General features: G+C 43.7%; 1 protein-coding gene across 1 annotated transcript in view; it reads right to left on the reverse strand.

Moving 5' to 3' along the window:
• Positions 1 to 10,621, reverse strand: part of ABCA7 (ATP binding cassette subfamily A member 7) — an 81,146-nt gene extending 70,525 nt beyond the window's left edge. The window contains exons 1-5 of the mRNA XM_054979598.1: positions 10,556 to 10,621; positions 9,326 to 9,419; positions 5,635 to 5,776; positions 4,992 to 5,119; positions 3,713 to 3,834 (exon numbers count right to left, since the gene is read on the reverse strand). Coding sequence (XP_054835573.1) covers positions 3,713 to 3,834; positions 4,992 to 5,119; positions 5,635 to 5,776; positions 9,326 to 9,419; positions 10,556 to 10,621 — 552 coding nt within the window. The remainder of the gene's footprint in view (positions 1 to 3,712; positions 3,835 to 4,991; positions 5,120 to 5,634; positions 5,777 to 9,325; positions 9,420 to 10,555) is intronic.
• Between the last annotated feature and the right edge of the window lie 3,452 nt (positions 10,622 to 14,073).

The raw sequence follows: 14,073 nt of genomic DNA on the forward strand, positions 1-14,073 counted from the left end.
AGTATAAGAGTTAACTGGGGCAGTATAACCACCTGAGCCCAGACCAGGGCCGTTTCCAGATGGCTTACCTGCCTCCGGAACGTTGAGCCATCTTGCGGGGAAAACGCGAAAAACTCGCGCGAGAAAATGCGATATTTCGCGTTTTCCCCGCAAGATAGCGCAACGTTCCGGAGGCAGGTAAGCCATCTGGAAACGGCCCAGGCCAACCCAGGCTAGCCTGATCTTAGGTCTCGGAAGCTAAGTAGGTGAACCCTCCAGGGTTGCTTCGCAAAGGCAGGCAATGGCAAACCACCTCTGCACATCTCTTGCCTTAAAAATCTTGCAGGGTTGCTATTTATTTTATTTTGTTTGCTTTTTTAAAGATAAGGTATTAAGATATACCCCTTCCAGTTTCCTTCCATGCAAAACTAAAAGTGATTTTAGCTAGAGAATGATCTTGAGCCAGTCTTGTCTGTTGCTGCCTGGGGAGATTTTTTTAAAAAACTAAACATGCCTGGCAAAGCTGAAAAAAATCAGCAACACTGCACTGACAGGAAGTACTGCCCTGCCACTATGACTTTTTAGGAGGTCATTGGGCTATAGCATGTTTTGCTCAGCAAATTGTGGCCAGAAAGCTTGGTGTAGAACATTGCCCAAGGAGAATTTCCCATTGACTTTCCTCTGAAATTGCTCCAGTGACAACAAACTCGCAGTAGACCAGGCAGTGGAGAACCATTCCCACAGTACAACTTCAACATGGCAAAGCAGAAAAGCAGAAAACTCCCTCTGCTATTCATCCGTAAATAAATACTGCGGATGGAATTCACAGTAGGGATTGTAGACAACACTACTGTGTACTGTCTGTGATCACAGTAGGGATTGTGGACTACACTACTGTGTACTACCTATGATCAGGGCTCATTTCGAGGGGGAACGCGCAGGAACGCAGTTCTGGCAGTTCCCCAAAGAGGTCATATGTCAGGTGGCCCCGCCCACCTGACTCTCGGCCATTTTGGGCCCATTTTGGCCTGGATTAAGGCCAAAACAGCCTGGATCGGGCCTCTGAGAGGTGGTGGATCACTCTCCCACTCAGCAGCAGCCCAATCCTGTCCATTTTGTGCTCCTTTTCAGCCATTTTCAGCCCCTTTTTGCCATTTTGGGCCCAATTTCGGCCCTGAACAGCCAGGATTTGGTCCAAAACAGCCAGGATAGGTGATGTCAGGGGGTGTGGCATATGCAAATCAGTTATACTAATGACATACTTCCAGTGATGGCAAGAGGCATGGCATATGCTAATGAGTTATGCTAATGAGTTATGCTAATGAGTTCCTCCCGCTCTTTTTCTACGAAATGACCCCTTGCCTATGATCCTACTGGGTAGTTTGTGCATTGTTTAATATGTCTTTAAAACAACACAGCTTAAAAACAACACAGGCATATTGCTATAGTGTATACAGCTGAGTCTCCTATTCGCCGTTTTTATGTTGGATTAAAGTAAAACATTTTGGCAACACATTTCAAAAAAAAAAAAAGAGTTGCCCAGGATATTTTAGACGCAAAAACAAACCAAGCCCCAGGAGGTGATACTGCAAAGTAAACTTTACACACTGCCCGAACAGCAGGGGCTGAGATTGCACAGGAAATTATGCACACACACAACAATCAACAACTAACAATGCACAGAGCAATTTACCCCGCACACACATACATTCAGGCTGCAGCAGGACAAAGGACATTATAGATCTACTAAACTTTGTCAAAAGCTATTTTAACTTTGTTAAAAGCGAACAGGCAATACACTTGGATACTGCAAATCACATACTCATGTATGTACCTCAAGAGCTGATGTTGCATGGGAATTACATGCACACACATGAGGCTTAAAAGTGCATAGGAAGTTTACACACGTGCAGGAATGGGTAAAGCAGAGAAGTTTCTGAGTCATCAGAAGTTATTTCACGCACACGGCAGCCAAGTAGCCCCTCCACCCGCCAAACAGCTGAGAGGCGTGGCGGCATTGCAGGAAGAAAGGGAAGGAAAAAAGGGAGGGAAAGAAAGAGGGAAGCAAGGAAATAAGGAAAGAAAACGGAAGGGAGAGAGGGAAAGGCTGGGGAAGAGGCCAGGGAAGCAGGCAGCCCAGAGTAGCTCCTGCTGCCGCTGAGCCAGGAGCTGCAGCAGAGCAGCACCTGACACCAGTGCTCTCCCCAACCCTGCTGGAAGCAGCCAGGCACCCAGCACAGCCATCCGAGCGAGCTACAGCCAAGGCGGAAGCTCCACCCGGGTGCGTTCCAACTCAAAAAAAAGCCCTGCATCACAGAATGTTCTCCAACATTCTAACTGCTCAGGGTGGATGACACAGCAATAACAATGTTTATAAAAGGCAAATGACCAGTAATCTTCTCAGAGAAAGAAATATACTGATCCTTAAAATGTTTCTAGGCTCCCTCTCTGCATTCATACTAGAGACAGTTCACAACAACATCCGTTCATCAGAATATTATACTGCCCTTCCACCATGGATCTCAAACCAGCACACATTTTCTCTCTCCACTCCTTTTTATTCTCAGGAGTTTGGCTGAAAGCATGACTGCATGGGCCAGGATGACCAGTGAGCTTCATGGTAGATGGGAGCAGGTCCAAGTCTGGCTTCTATGGCCTTAGTCTGGCACTCCGATCACCGTGCTGCACTGGCTCTCTAGCAAAAAATGCACCATGTATGAAACAATTTTAATAAGAATGGCCCTAAAACTAATCTCAAAAAAAGAGCAGCAAAGAAGAACCAACCCCTGAAACATCAATAGATAAGAATCTGGAATAGTATTCAATCTCATTAAAAGCCGTTTTCCTACAAAAAGAGGTGATGGACAGCCAAGGTAGGAGCTTTGAGAGGGTGACAGGCAGGGCTTTTTTTCTGGGAAAAGAGGGGGTGGAACTCAGTGGGTTGCCTTCGGTGAAAATGGTCACATGGCTGGTGGCCCCGCCCCCTGATCTCCAGACAGAGGGGAGTTTAGATTGCCCTCTGCGAGGGCAATCTCAACTCCCCTCTGTCTGGAGATCAGGGGGCGGGGCCACCGGCCATGTGACCATTTTCAAGAGGTTCCGGAACTCCGTTCCACAGTGTTCCAGCTGAAAAAAAGCCCTGGTGACGGGGAGAGGTAGTTGGAGATGCAGGGGCTTGCCAACCAGCCAAACAGTGCAGTGTTTGCCATCCTGAGAACCTCTGCTTTCATTTTTCTTTTTTTAAAAAAGAGAGAGAAGTTTCTAGCTCTTGAGAGGAGCTTGAAGCCCATACAAAAAGCCCAAAGGGGAATCATGCAGAAACTCAAACATCACAAAGCTTTCTGAACCCACCAATCCAGTATTGTTCACGTCTTTCCAGAGAAAAATCTTTCCCCGACATCTGATACTCAAGATGCTTTTAACTGGAGATGCTGGAGACTGGATCTGGGGCCTTCTGCATGGAAAGCGTGTGCTCTGCTAAGGAACTGGAGCCCTCCCCAAGGCATGCAAACATCCTCCTAATCTAATTGTGTCTATTCTGGCAGCAGCTCCTTAGGAAATGGATCTTCCCTGTCCTTTTAACTGGAAATGCTACGGATTGTACACTAAAGCATCTTTTGTCTCTCCTGCCTATGGATAGGGGTCACTTTAGAATTTGAACTGCACTGACCAGAAAGGCATCAGGGCTCTAGTCCTCAGCACCCCTCCCAAAAGGCAGCCTGTATTTACTTACCACACGTGGGCTTAGCTTCGCATCAAGCAGCTCCTCCACCAAAGCTGTTGGGAGGGAGGCATTCGCCTCAAGGAAGTGAGAGAAAGTCTCATTTTCTCTCAAGTAGGTCCTGACCGGGATGGCTAGCAAAGAGAAAGAAATTCCAGATTCAGAACCATCATAAGATGCAAGACTTGAACCCATGGCTCTCAGGCTCACAATCAGTCCAGCTAATGCAGGGGAAGAATCACAGCCTATGCCATGAAGGGAATACAGGTCAAGTAACCTCCAACCGGATTAGCTGCAGCAATCTTAGCTGGGACAGGCTGCTCCAAGTATAAATAGCCAATCAGCTGAAGGTGTCAATTAATCCGCAAGATTCTTTTGGCTCCTGGATTCCATGTATTCCGTGCCCCTGTTTAGTTATGACACCCGGGCTCTGCATTTTTAATCTGCTGATTTCTCAAAATAGATATTTGTTGGTTATTTACCTATTAAGTTTTTACCCGCCTTTGCAACCAACAGATGTTCCTTGCAGCATATATGGCCCCTCCTCACCACTCCATTTTATCCTCACAACTATCCTGTGAGGTTGTTAAGGTTGAGAGAGTGACTAACCCAAGGTCACCCTATGTGCTTAATGGCTAAAGAAGGATTTGAAGGTCTTTCAAATCCTAGTCCAGTACATTATCAAACAACTGCAAAAAAAAATACCCATGAAAGAATTTTTTTTTAATCTAAAAACAGTTAAAACGTTATGTCTTAAAAGCAATGTATAAATAAGACAAATTGGCAAGACAAATAAGACAAATTAGCAACAATGCAGGGAATATTTGAGTTTAAAAAGAATTGGCAGCATAAAAATATACAAAAGTAGATCAGAATAAAACCAAATGAAGATCTAAACAAAATGTAAGGAAGCCAAAATGGACGAAAATGCGGCATATTTGGTGAGGTTCTGTCACTTTATCTTCAAAATAACCCTGCAAGGTAGTCAAGAGCACAAGACAGTAACTGCCCAAGGCCACACAGCAAGCTTTGTGGCTCAGCTGGTATTTGAACCCAAGTATCCCCAAGCCCAGGCATGAGACTACAAGCCAAGCTACTGGGTCTGCGCATGAAAAGGCTTTACCCTTCCCAGGTCTGAACTCTCACAAGCAGCTCGCTTTGCAGACAATCTAGGACAACACAGCAGAGAATTCAGGCGCTGTTCTGCATTCTGGGTGGTGTTAAGACTGCTCAAATGCGGCACTTTTCTACTCCCCTACACTTGCGACCCAGCAGCTGCACACAACCTCACCTGTCCATGAATTTCCATTGCCACTGAGCTGACGTAAGGCAGACAGAAGCGGGGAGAAACTGCCCTCTACTTCTCGGTTGTTCACATGGAGAAGCAGCTTCTGGGCGTCAGCAAACAGGCGAGAAATGCTGTCAGGGGAAGACAGGAGAAGGTAAACCTCAACGTTTTGTCAGTTCCTCCATAAGCTACTTTAAACTGGCCCCTGGTAAGGATTGGAGGAAAAGGCTCTCTTTGCTTTAAAAGTCATTAAATTTCCTAGCTAAATACCTTGTGACCAATGGGGTCCGCATCGACAGAGGTTTTGTCTACTGAAAAGACCTATGGGGATAATTACAGTGCTCCTCTGGGTAGCACATGGCACACAGATCCTGTTCCAGCTGGCACACCCAACAAAAAGGGCTTCCATTCCATCCCTTTGCCTTGCCAATAGAACACAGTAGGAAAATGAAACTAATGGGATTTATCTTCCTTAGTTTTAATGAAATAATTTTTAAATAATTAAATAACTTTTGCATATTTTCTATCCCTTTTTAAAAACAAACGTACACTCCTAATTTTATTTTTTAAAAAGAAAAGACACTCCCTTTGTTCTACAGGGAGCAGAGCCTAAAGAGAAAGAACACACCCCAAACTTTCCACTCACATGGAATGATCAAAGTTCCCAACCAAGCCTGGTGTCTCTCCAGTGGTTGGGTACCGGAAGCAGGGGTTGTTCACATTACAGATGATGCCCTGAATCCATGACAACGTCCCAGCAGATGGTAAGGCTTTGTTTGGAAAGTGACCTGCACAATGGGAGAAGCAGCAGAACCTCCATGTTCAAAAGCAGTCTAGCCATGCTTATGGGCTTCCTAGCAGCATTTGGCCACCAGCCATTGTTGGAAACAGAATTCAAGACTACATCTAGAGACAATGTGATAAATGTATATGATTTATGCCAACATTTCTATTTGTATATTGATTATTTGTTGTGATGGTACATTTTTCATATATATAAAGGAAAGTTTGCCCAAAGAAAAAGACTTCAGGACTACATGAAGCCACCTAGACCGGATCCAGCAAGCAGAGTTATGAAAAGTTTGTGTTTTCTCTACTGCACACCCCCTTTTTTTAAAAAAAAGTCACGCCCAGACAAATCCTCTGCCTCTTAAAGTCATCTTTCCCAGCTGTCCTCTCCAAGCTAGAAACAAAACACAGAGATAGACTGCACTCAACAAGCTGTCGTTGGAAACTTCAGTCCACCTCATAAGTCATTTCTCCTGGAAAGGTCTCGTCTGGCCTCAAAAGAGAGCCATCTCTGATCTACAGTACTGCTGCTATGGACTCACATTTGTACAATGAGATTTTTTAATCTGGGTTGTTGCCAACATCGCTACAGGATGCTTATATTACTGTGATTTCAAAGCCTGGAAAGGACCATACTCAAGTGTGCAAACTTTCGACCCATTTCTTTGATGCATAGACGCTATGAAGTCATTGCTATTCTTGCTAACAGACTTCAAAAGGTCATTTGAATTTTGGTACATTTAGACCAGGTAGGACTTATGAGAGACAGGCAAGGCTCTGGTCATCTCAGGTTGGTTGCTGATGTGATTGCATTAAATAGTAAGAGATCTAATCAAGCTGCTATTCTCTCACTCAACATTGAAAAAGCTTTTCAAAAAAATATACTGGGAATTTATGTATGCCGCCAACGGATGCAATTTGGCTTGCCCTGTGAATGTTTCAAATAGATTGAATTCTTTATTCATCCCACAGATCTAGGGTACAGAATGGCATCTTTTCTGCACCCCTTCCTCTTGAAAGAAGTACTAGGCAAGGTTGTCCTCTTTCTCCTCTTATTTTTGATTTGTGTGTGGAAACTAGACATGGGCACGGAACAAAAAAACCCCCAAACCAGCAGGTTCGTGATTCGTGGGTTTCACAAACCAAGAGCCACAGAACTGGATCAGTTACGAACCACTTTGTGGTTCGTGGAGTTTAAATGCCCCTTTCTGGCCTTAACAGTGGCAGGGAAAGGGGCATTTAACAGTTTAAAGGGCCCTTTCCTGCCTTGCCCCACTGCCAGCTGATAGTTTAAACTGCTCAAACCCCAGCCCCCCCAGCCCCCACCCCACACTCACCTTATCCTGCAGTGCAGCGTCCTTCCTCTCCTCCCAGGAGGGGCAGGAAGGCCGTTTTCGGCCTCTTCCGCCTCCCTGGGGGCCTGCAGGACAACAGAAGAGGCTTAAAACGGCCTTCCTGCCCTTCAAATGGCTGCTGTGGTGGCCATTTGAGGGACAAGGAATCCAAAAACGGCCTCCCTGCCACTCAAATGGCTGCCGCAGCCCTTTGTGAATTTTTAAAACGGATTGAATTCTTTATTCATCCCACAGATCTAGGGTACAGAAGAATGGCATCTTTTCTGCACACCTTCCTCTTGAAAGGAGTACTAGGTAAGGTTGTCCTCTTTCTCCTCTTATTTTTGATTTATGCGTGGAAACTCTGGCTTGTGCGATTATACAAAATACTAATAGCCATGGTTTTATCCATAAATCTTTAGAATTTAAAATTATTTTATATGCAATGGTCTTTTATTACTCATTTTGGAACCTCAGTCTTCCATTCATGTATTAATGAGCTTGATTAATAATTTTGGTGATTTGTCTGGTTATTCAATTAACTGGACAAAATTAGAGTTAATGCCACTGGGATACAATATATCACAGAATGTAATTACTGATGGACATTTTCAGGGGCACCCAAATGTCATTACTTATCTTGGAATACTGTTTCCAAGAAATATTAAGTACACAATTATGTTGAATTTTAATGTCAATTGCTGATATCCGCTTAGAATTGAAGAGATGGGCAACTTGAAACCTGTCATTATGGAGTAAAGTAAATACACTCAAAATGAACATTGTACCTCGAATTATGTAAGTTTTGTGTGCAATTACTTTCCATATATCTTATAGATATATTCAGAAAGTTAATACTTTGTTTTGGAAATATATGTAGGGTTCATCACCTGCTCATATGTCTTTAAAGAGAATGCAATTTTACATTAATGAAGGAAGATTTGGTTTTCCTGATCTTAGTCATTATCATTAGGCATATTTGTTAACTTGTACAAATTATTGCAATTGGTCTCGGATGATCCATCTTGGGGTCCTCTTGGAGACTTCTTGTTTGGAGGCACTTCTTAAATGAAATGCGTTAGGGTCTACTTACGTTTAAATGGATTCTATTACTCCTGCAGTTTCTGCAGTTAGAGAAGTATGGTGGATAATATCATGACAGTATCAATTAGACCCATTCTCACATGCTAAACTAACATTATGGTCCAATCCTGATTTAAAAACTGGGAGGAAATCTTTTTTATGGAAGGCTTGGACAGACAAGGGAATTTTTTTACTTTAGGTCAATAGGTAGGCTCTGATTATAAGTTTTTGTCATTTTCTCAGCTGAGGTCTAGATATGATTTGCCAACCTCTGCTGAATGGTAATATTTATAATTGCAACATTTGTTGGTGTTCAAATATGGCCCTGCCAGCTTGGAGTGCTTCAGAATCTTCCCCCCTTTTGGAAACTCGTATTGAATCAATACAAAAAACAACATCTACAATATTCATTTATAAACATTTGATGTTGGTCAATAAATATAATATGCATCGTCTCAAAGATGAATGGAATAGTGAGCTAAATTGTCCAGTTCTGCCAAAGCAACGGGACACGGCTTTAAGCATTACACCTGTTGCTGCTATGCATATTAAGTTGCGTCTTTTTCAGCAAAAAATTATTGGACACCACAGTGCCTTAAGTAAAGGATTAAATAGTATACAGTGTCCAATTCCTGGCATCGTAACTTACAAGACACAACTCTTAAGCATATGCTTTGGAAATATTCAGTTATTCTGCCCTTTTGGGAAGAAGTCATTACTCATATTAATTTTGTATTAGAACGTTCATTTATTTTTGAGGATGTTAATGTACTTTTAAACTATTTGTCTGTCTTTTGAAACCTAACCGATGGATCCTCCATGATCTTACAGTCGTTAAAGTACTTATACTATAACACAGGAAAGACAAACGTCCACTTCCTGTAACTCATTGGATTGAACACCTTATGAACTTATCAACACTTGAACGTATTGCATATAGATAGCAATTGCGTATGGACTTTTTTTTAGATATTTTGAGACCTTTTACAGCAGCTTATGTAGATTTGCCAGCATTGTTTTCTTTTTTTTCTTTTTTTTTGCACAAATAAATTTTAAAAATTAAAATTAAAAATTAGAAAGGTCCTGTCTGGCTCCAAGGGAGAACCATCTCTGATCCGAAGGATTGCTCACATTCGTGCTGTTCAAAAGGAGGGTGAGAGCGCCGCACTGAGATGAGGATGAAAAACAAGAAGAGGGGCCACAGGACTTCCACAATCAGCTGAACCTAGGGAGAAAGAGGCAGCAGGTGAAGGCAGGCAAAAGGAGAATCACGTCACCCTCTGGCATGACCAAGAAGGAACGGGGCCATGCAGACCTCCACCCCAAGGGGGTCAGAAAATTCTCTGCCCTGGAGAACCCTAACAGGAGACACTGAGCTGATCCGACTGAGCATAAAGGCCAGCACGGAGCAGTATCAGACTAGGATCAGGGGAGCCAGGTTCAAATCCCTGCTCTGTGTAAGGATCTGCCAAGTGACTTTCCAGAAGACTCCACTGTGGTTAGTAAAAGCTTTATTGAAAAGTTGCTAGTATCATGATCTTACTGGATTCTTTGCCAGGAATGAGAGTACAAGCAGGCATCAGGTGTACATATCATGCAGAGGCTAGTACTTCCCACGGGCTACCCCCTCCTTTTTCCTAGAAGCAAGCTACTTTCAATGGAAAACATCTATGCAGGGGTTGTAATGCAGGAAGATGATGCACAGGCTTCCTTTCCCATAGTCTGGCAGAGAGAACTTCAAAAACAACCCGACTAAGCTTATCGCTTACAGTACAGACACAGATAACCATAACATCCCAGCTGAGCCTGGCAGATGCTGCCAGCATTTGACACTCTGCCACAGAACCTTGCTGGGTGACCTTGGGACCAGTCACACACTCTTAGCCTAACCTACCTCACAGGGTTGTTGTGAGTATAAAATGGATGAGAGGAGAGGAAAGTAAGCCACTTCGGGGAGAAAGGTGGGGCATAAGTGAGGTAAAATAAAATAAGTAAGTAATAAGGCAGTTCCACGGGCTCAGCCATGCATGTGCTTTTCCGTTCAAGGAATTTTGGCCTCCTTGCAGAATCCTCATTTCCAGCCGACTCAGTCCTTTGTCCTCCCGTCTCTGGGACTCACCAGGTGCATGCTGGGAGTTTCAGAGCTCTCAGCACCTTTTTACACTTAATCTTCAGGTGCGCAGGGGTCCCATTTGGGATCAGGACTCCAGTGCAACAAAGGGGATTTTATAAGCCCTACACACGCACGCACGCACACCGTTTTCCTAAACCAAAATCCAGATTTCAACAAGGCAAACAGAAACTCCAAGAACCCATGTCAGGGTAAGGGAAATGGCATAGGAGCTCTTGGGACCAACGCACCGTCTGCCTGCGTCGATATGTGAAGTTCTTCCACATCAACAATGCCAGCTGGATGCCAAAATCCATCTTGTAAGGCGGGCCAAACTCTCTTCCTGGTCATGCTTCGCCACCAGATAGCTGGTCCACCTTCAGGCACAAGTAAAAGTTGTTAGTTGTGAACTAACATGCAACTCCTATAATTCCATTGAATTTAGGCTCCTGAAGAATTATATGTTTGGTGTGTGTGTTTTAAGCAAGTTTCTAGTCCTTATAGAGGCAAAGAGAGGCTGAGAAGCACATGTAGTGAAAAAGCAAAAACCATCCTGAGGACAGAATCTGATTCATTCTTCTATCAATGGGCTCCGACCTTATTCCTAGCAGAATGAATTATTGCTTGTAATATGCCTTGCCTTAGATAGTTTGTTGTTCACAATTCTCTAATTCTGCAAGCTTAGCCCCATGGCATTGTTCATTATGTTGTCTGATTGCACTGATTTTATACTCAGTAATTTGCCTTGAGTCTCCATGAGAAAGGCAGAAATAAAGATTTTTTTAAAACTATATAAAATAAACAATTATTCACTGATGCATTTGGTTTATGCAAGCCACGCAGGTCACAGGTCCTGCTTTTTCTTAGAGAGAAACTTTCCATCTCCATCTACAAACACTCCTGACCATCTATCAGTGTAGGGTTGCCAGCTCCAAGTTGGGAAATTCCTGGAGATCTAGGGGGTGAAACCTGGAGAAAGTGGGGTTTGGGGAGGGAAAAGACCTTGGCATGGCATAATTCCATAGAGTCCACCCCCCAAAGTAGCCATTTTCTCCAGGTGAACTGATCTATGCGGCCTGGAGACCAGTTGTAATTCCGGGAGATCTCCAGCCACTACCTGGAGGCTGGCAACCCTATATCAGTGTGTACAACATACTCAACAAAACTCTCAAAATTCCCCCTTTCTTTTCCTTGAGATCAGAACTTGACTAGGCTGTCATATTTGCCAGAGGATTTTGAACTAACAAAATTCATTACAGCTGTTTTTGAACTATGTGCATAAGAGCATCAAATAAGCAAAGATCTGCTTTTTAAGGCTGTCTGAAACACTCCCAGCATGTGCAATGATATCACTTCTGGGAAGTAACATCATCACAGGGGAAAGGCTGCCTGGGGAGTGCCCAGGGAGAGCTCCCATGTTCCACAGTGGCCCAATCCAGGCCGATTCAGCCTGAATTAGGCCACTGCAGAGCATGGGAGCGCTCCTGCACTCCACAGTGGCCCAATTCGGGCCGAATCAGGCCCTCCTGAATTGGGCTGCTGTAGTGCGTGGGAGCATGCTGCGTTGCCCGGGAGCGCACCCCCAGGAGGCACCTTTCTCCCCCCTCCTCTGCTGCCGTGCAGGTAAGCAGGGGTGGGAGCAGGAGATCCCCCACCCTGGGCAGGGGACTGGCATCCCTAACCCGGTTCCTCCATGGCTTGCCAATCAATAGAGTGTGAATCATATATATATGAGAAATTTTTATAATTTATAAAGTGCGAAGTGCTCAAAAGTGAATATGCGACACGTTCTATTACAAATGAAATACAATAAACATACATTCAGTATTAGATGTTCCAGTTAATAAATAGGTTAGCAATAAATATACAATATCACATGAATAAATATACTCTATACATAACTCTGGGTCCATAAAGTTAGTAAAAGTGCTTGTTTTCCAGTATCCTTAAAGTCATACAGATATCTACGTAGACAGCTTTGTGCAGCGTTAATATTGTTCCTGTGGTCAATGAGTTAGTCCGGTAGTATCCTGTTCCATGATGAGAGGTAAGTAAATCAATAATAAATAGCGAAAAAAGGAATACAGCAGGTAAAACCTTTCCGCTACTTAGGAGTGCTATTCCATTACAATCTGAGTTGGTGCCCACATAGAGAGCACTCTCTGAGTTTAGCCAAGAATAAGACTGCAGCCTTGATTCGTTTCTTTTTTCAAGAGGGCAATCAATTTGCCCCAGCAGCGCTTAAGATTTTCCAAGCAACAGTTATTTCCCGACTGTTGTACGGAATCCCTATTTGGATACAGGCCGTTACTAAAAGAATCGAGCGTATCTACTCTGTCTTCCTGCGTAGGATCCTTGGTTTATCCAATTCAGTGTCGTCGTTTACCCTCTGCAAGGAATTGGATCTGCACCTGATAGAATCTCGGGCCTGGGTCACTACGATTAAATTCTGGCTCCGTCTTCATTTTCGATCCTCCCCTACTAGCCTAATGGCTCCTAACTGATCCCTTTATCTCAGATTGGTCACAGGCTGTAGTGGGAAAGATTGGTTCCTTAGGAATCGACTTGGAACCTTTATATAATTGTGGTGAGGTGGCAGTTCTGTAGGTGGTCAAGAGGAGAATTTGGGATATTGAGGCACAGACTATTAATGCCGGCAGCTCCGGAGTCTGCTCCCCTCACTCACTGTCCCTCTATTCCTTGCATACCACCATGGCGGCGTATATTGTTGATCTGATAAACCCAGTGTTTAGGAGGGCTTTTATGTTAGCGAGGTTCAATCTCTTTCCCTCAGCAGTGGTCACAGGCAGATACGGGGGTATTCCGTATAGGGATAGACTGTGTGACTATACTCTGAGGGAACCCGATTCAATCTCACATATTCTTTTTTGCTGCCCCAAATATTGTTATGCGTAGTTTATTGATTCGTCCCCTTTTTCCTGTGCAGAGGGATTTTTTGGATAAGGATCTAAAAATTTTCTTAGCAGACAAGAGTCCCGCAATAACTCTATCCGTTGCTGAATTCTTGGCTTATGTGCGGAAGTCAAGGGTAATATTTTATAAAGCCTCCTATGACTGTGCTGTATCTCGAGATAATTTTGCTGTCTGGGGACACGATTGTGCTGCCCTATGAACTTATTCTACAACATTTCTTCTGTTCCGTCTGTATTATTTATGCCAATAAAGGTTGTTGCTGTTGCTGTGTGAATAAATAAAGAGTTCATGAATTCCTCTCTTTTAACTTGGTTACAGGTATGACACAACGGATCCAGCAAGATGAGCAACAGCCACTCAGCTGCCCCACCTTTTCGGAATGCTATTATCACCTTGCTGGAGTGTATCTATCAAAAATTATTTGTCCAATAGGCTGCTAGCTTTTTAATCCTAGGCCGCTTTCACACTGCTTACCAGCCACAGAACATTGAGCCAAGCTCCCAGAACGACAGCATCTTCCTGGCGCGATTTCGTGCGAGAACAGCAGTTCTCCTGCGAAATCACGCCAGGGAGACGCTGTCGTTCCGGGAGCTTGATGCGATGTTCCGTGGCTGGTAAACAGTGTGAAAGTGGCCTTATTTTGTTCAAATTTTTCAAGGACGTCATGGATTCAAATCCATGATTTGCATCACTGCATCATTTGCTGTTAACTAGTACTGGAGAAAGACCAGAGAATAAAAAAAATGATGCAATGATGCAAATCGTGGATTTGAATCCATGATGTCCTTGAAAAAGGCAAGCTGCTGTAGTGCAGTGGTTAAGTGGTTTGGCTGTG

The sequence above is a fragment of the Eublepharis macularius genome, chromosome 5 (genome assembly GCF_028583425.1).
Source record: "Eublepharis macularius isolate TG4126 chromosome 5, MPM_Emac_v1.0, whole genome shotgun sequence".
NCBI lineage: Eukaryota > Metazoa > Chordata > Lepidosauria > Squamata > Eublepharidae > Eublepharis > Eublepharis macularius.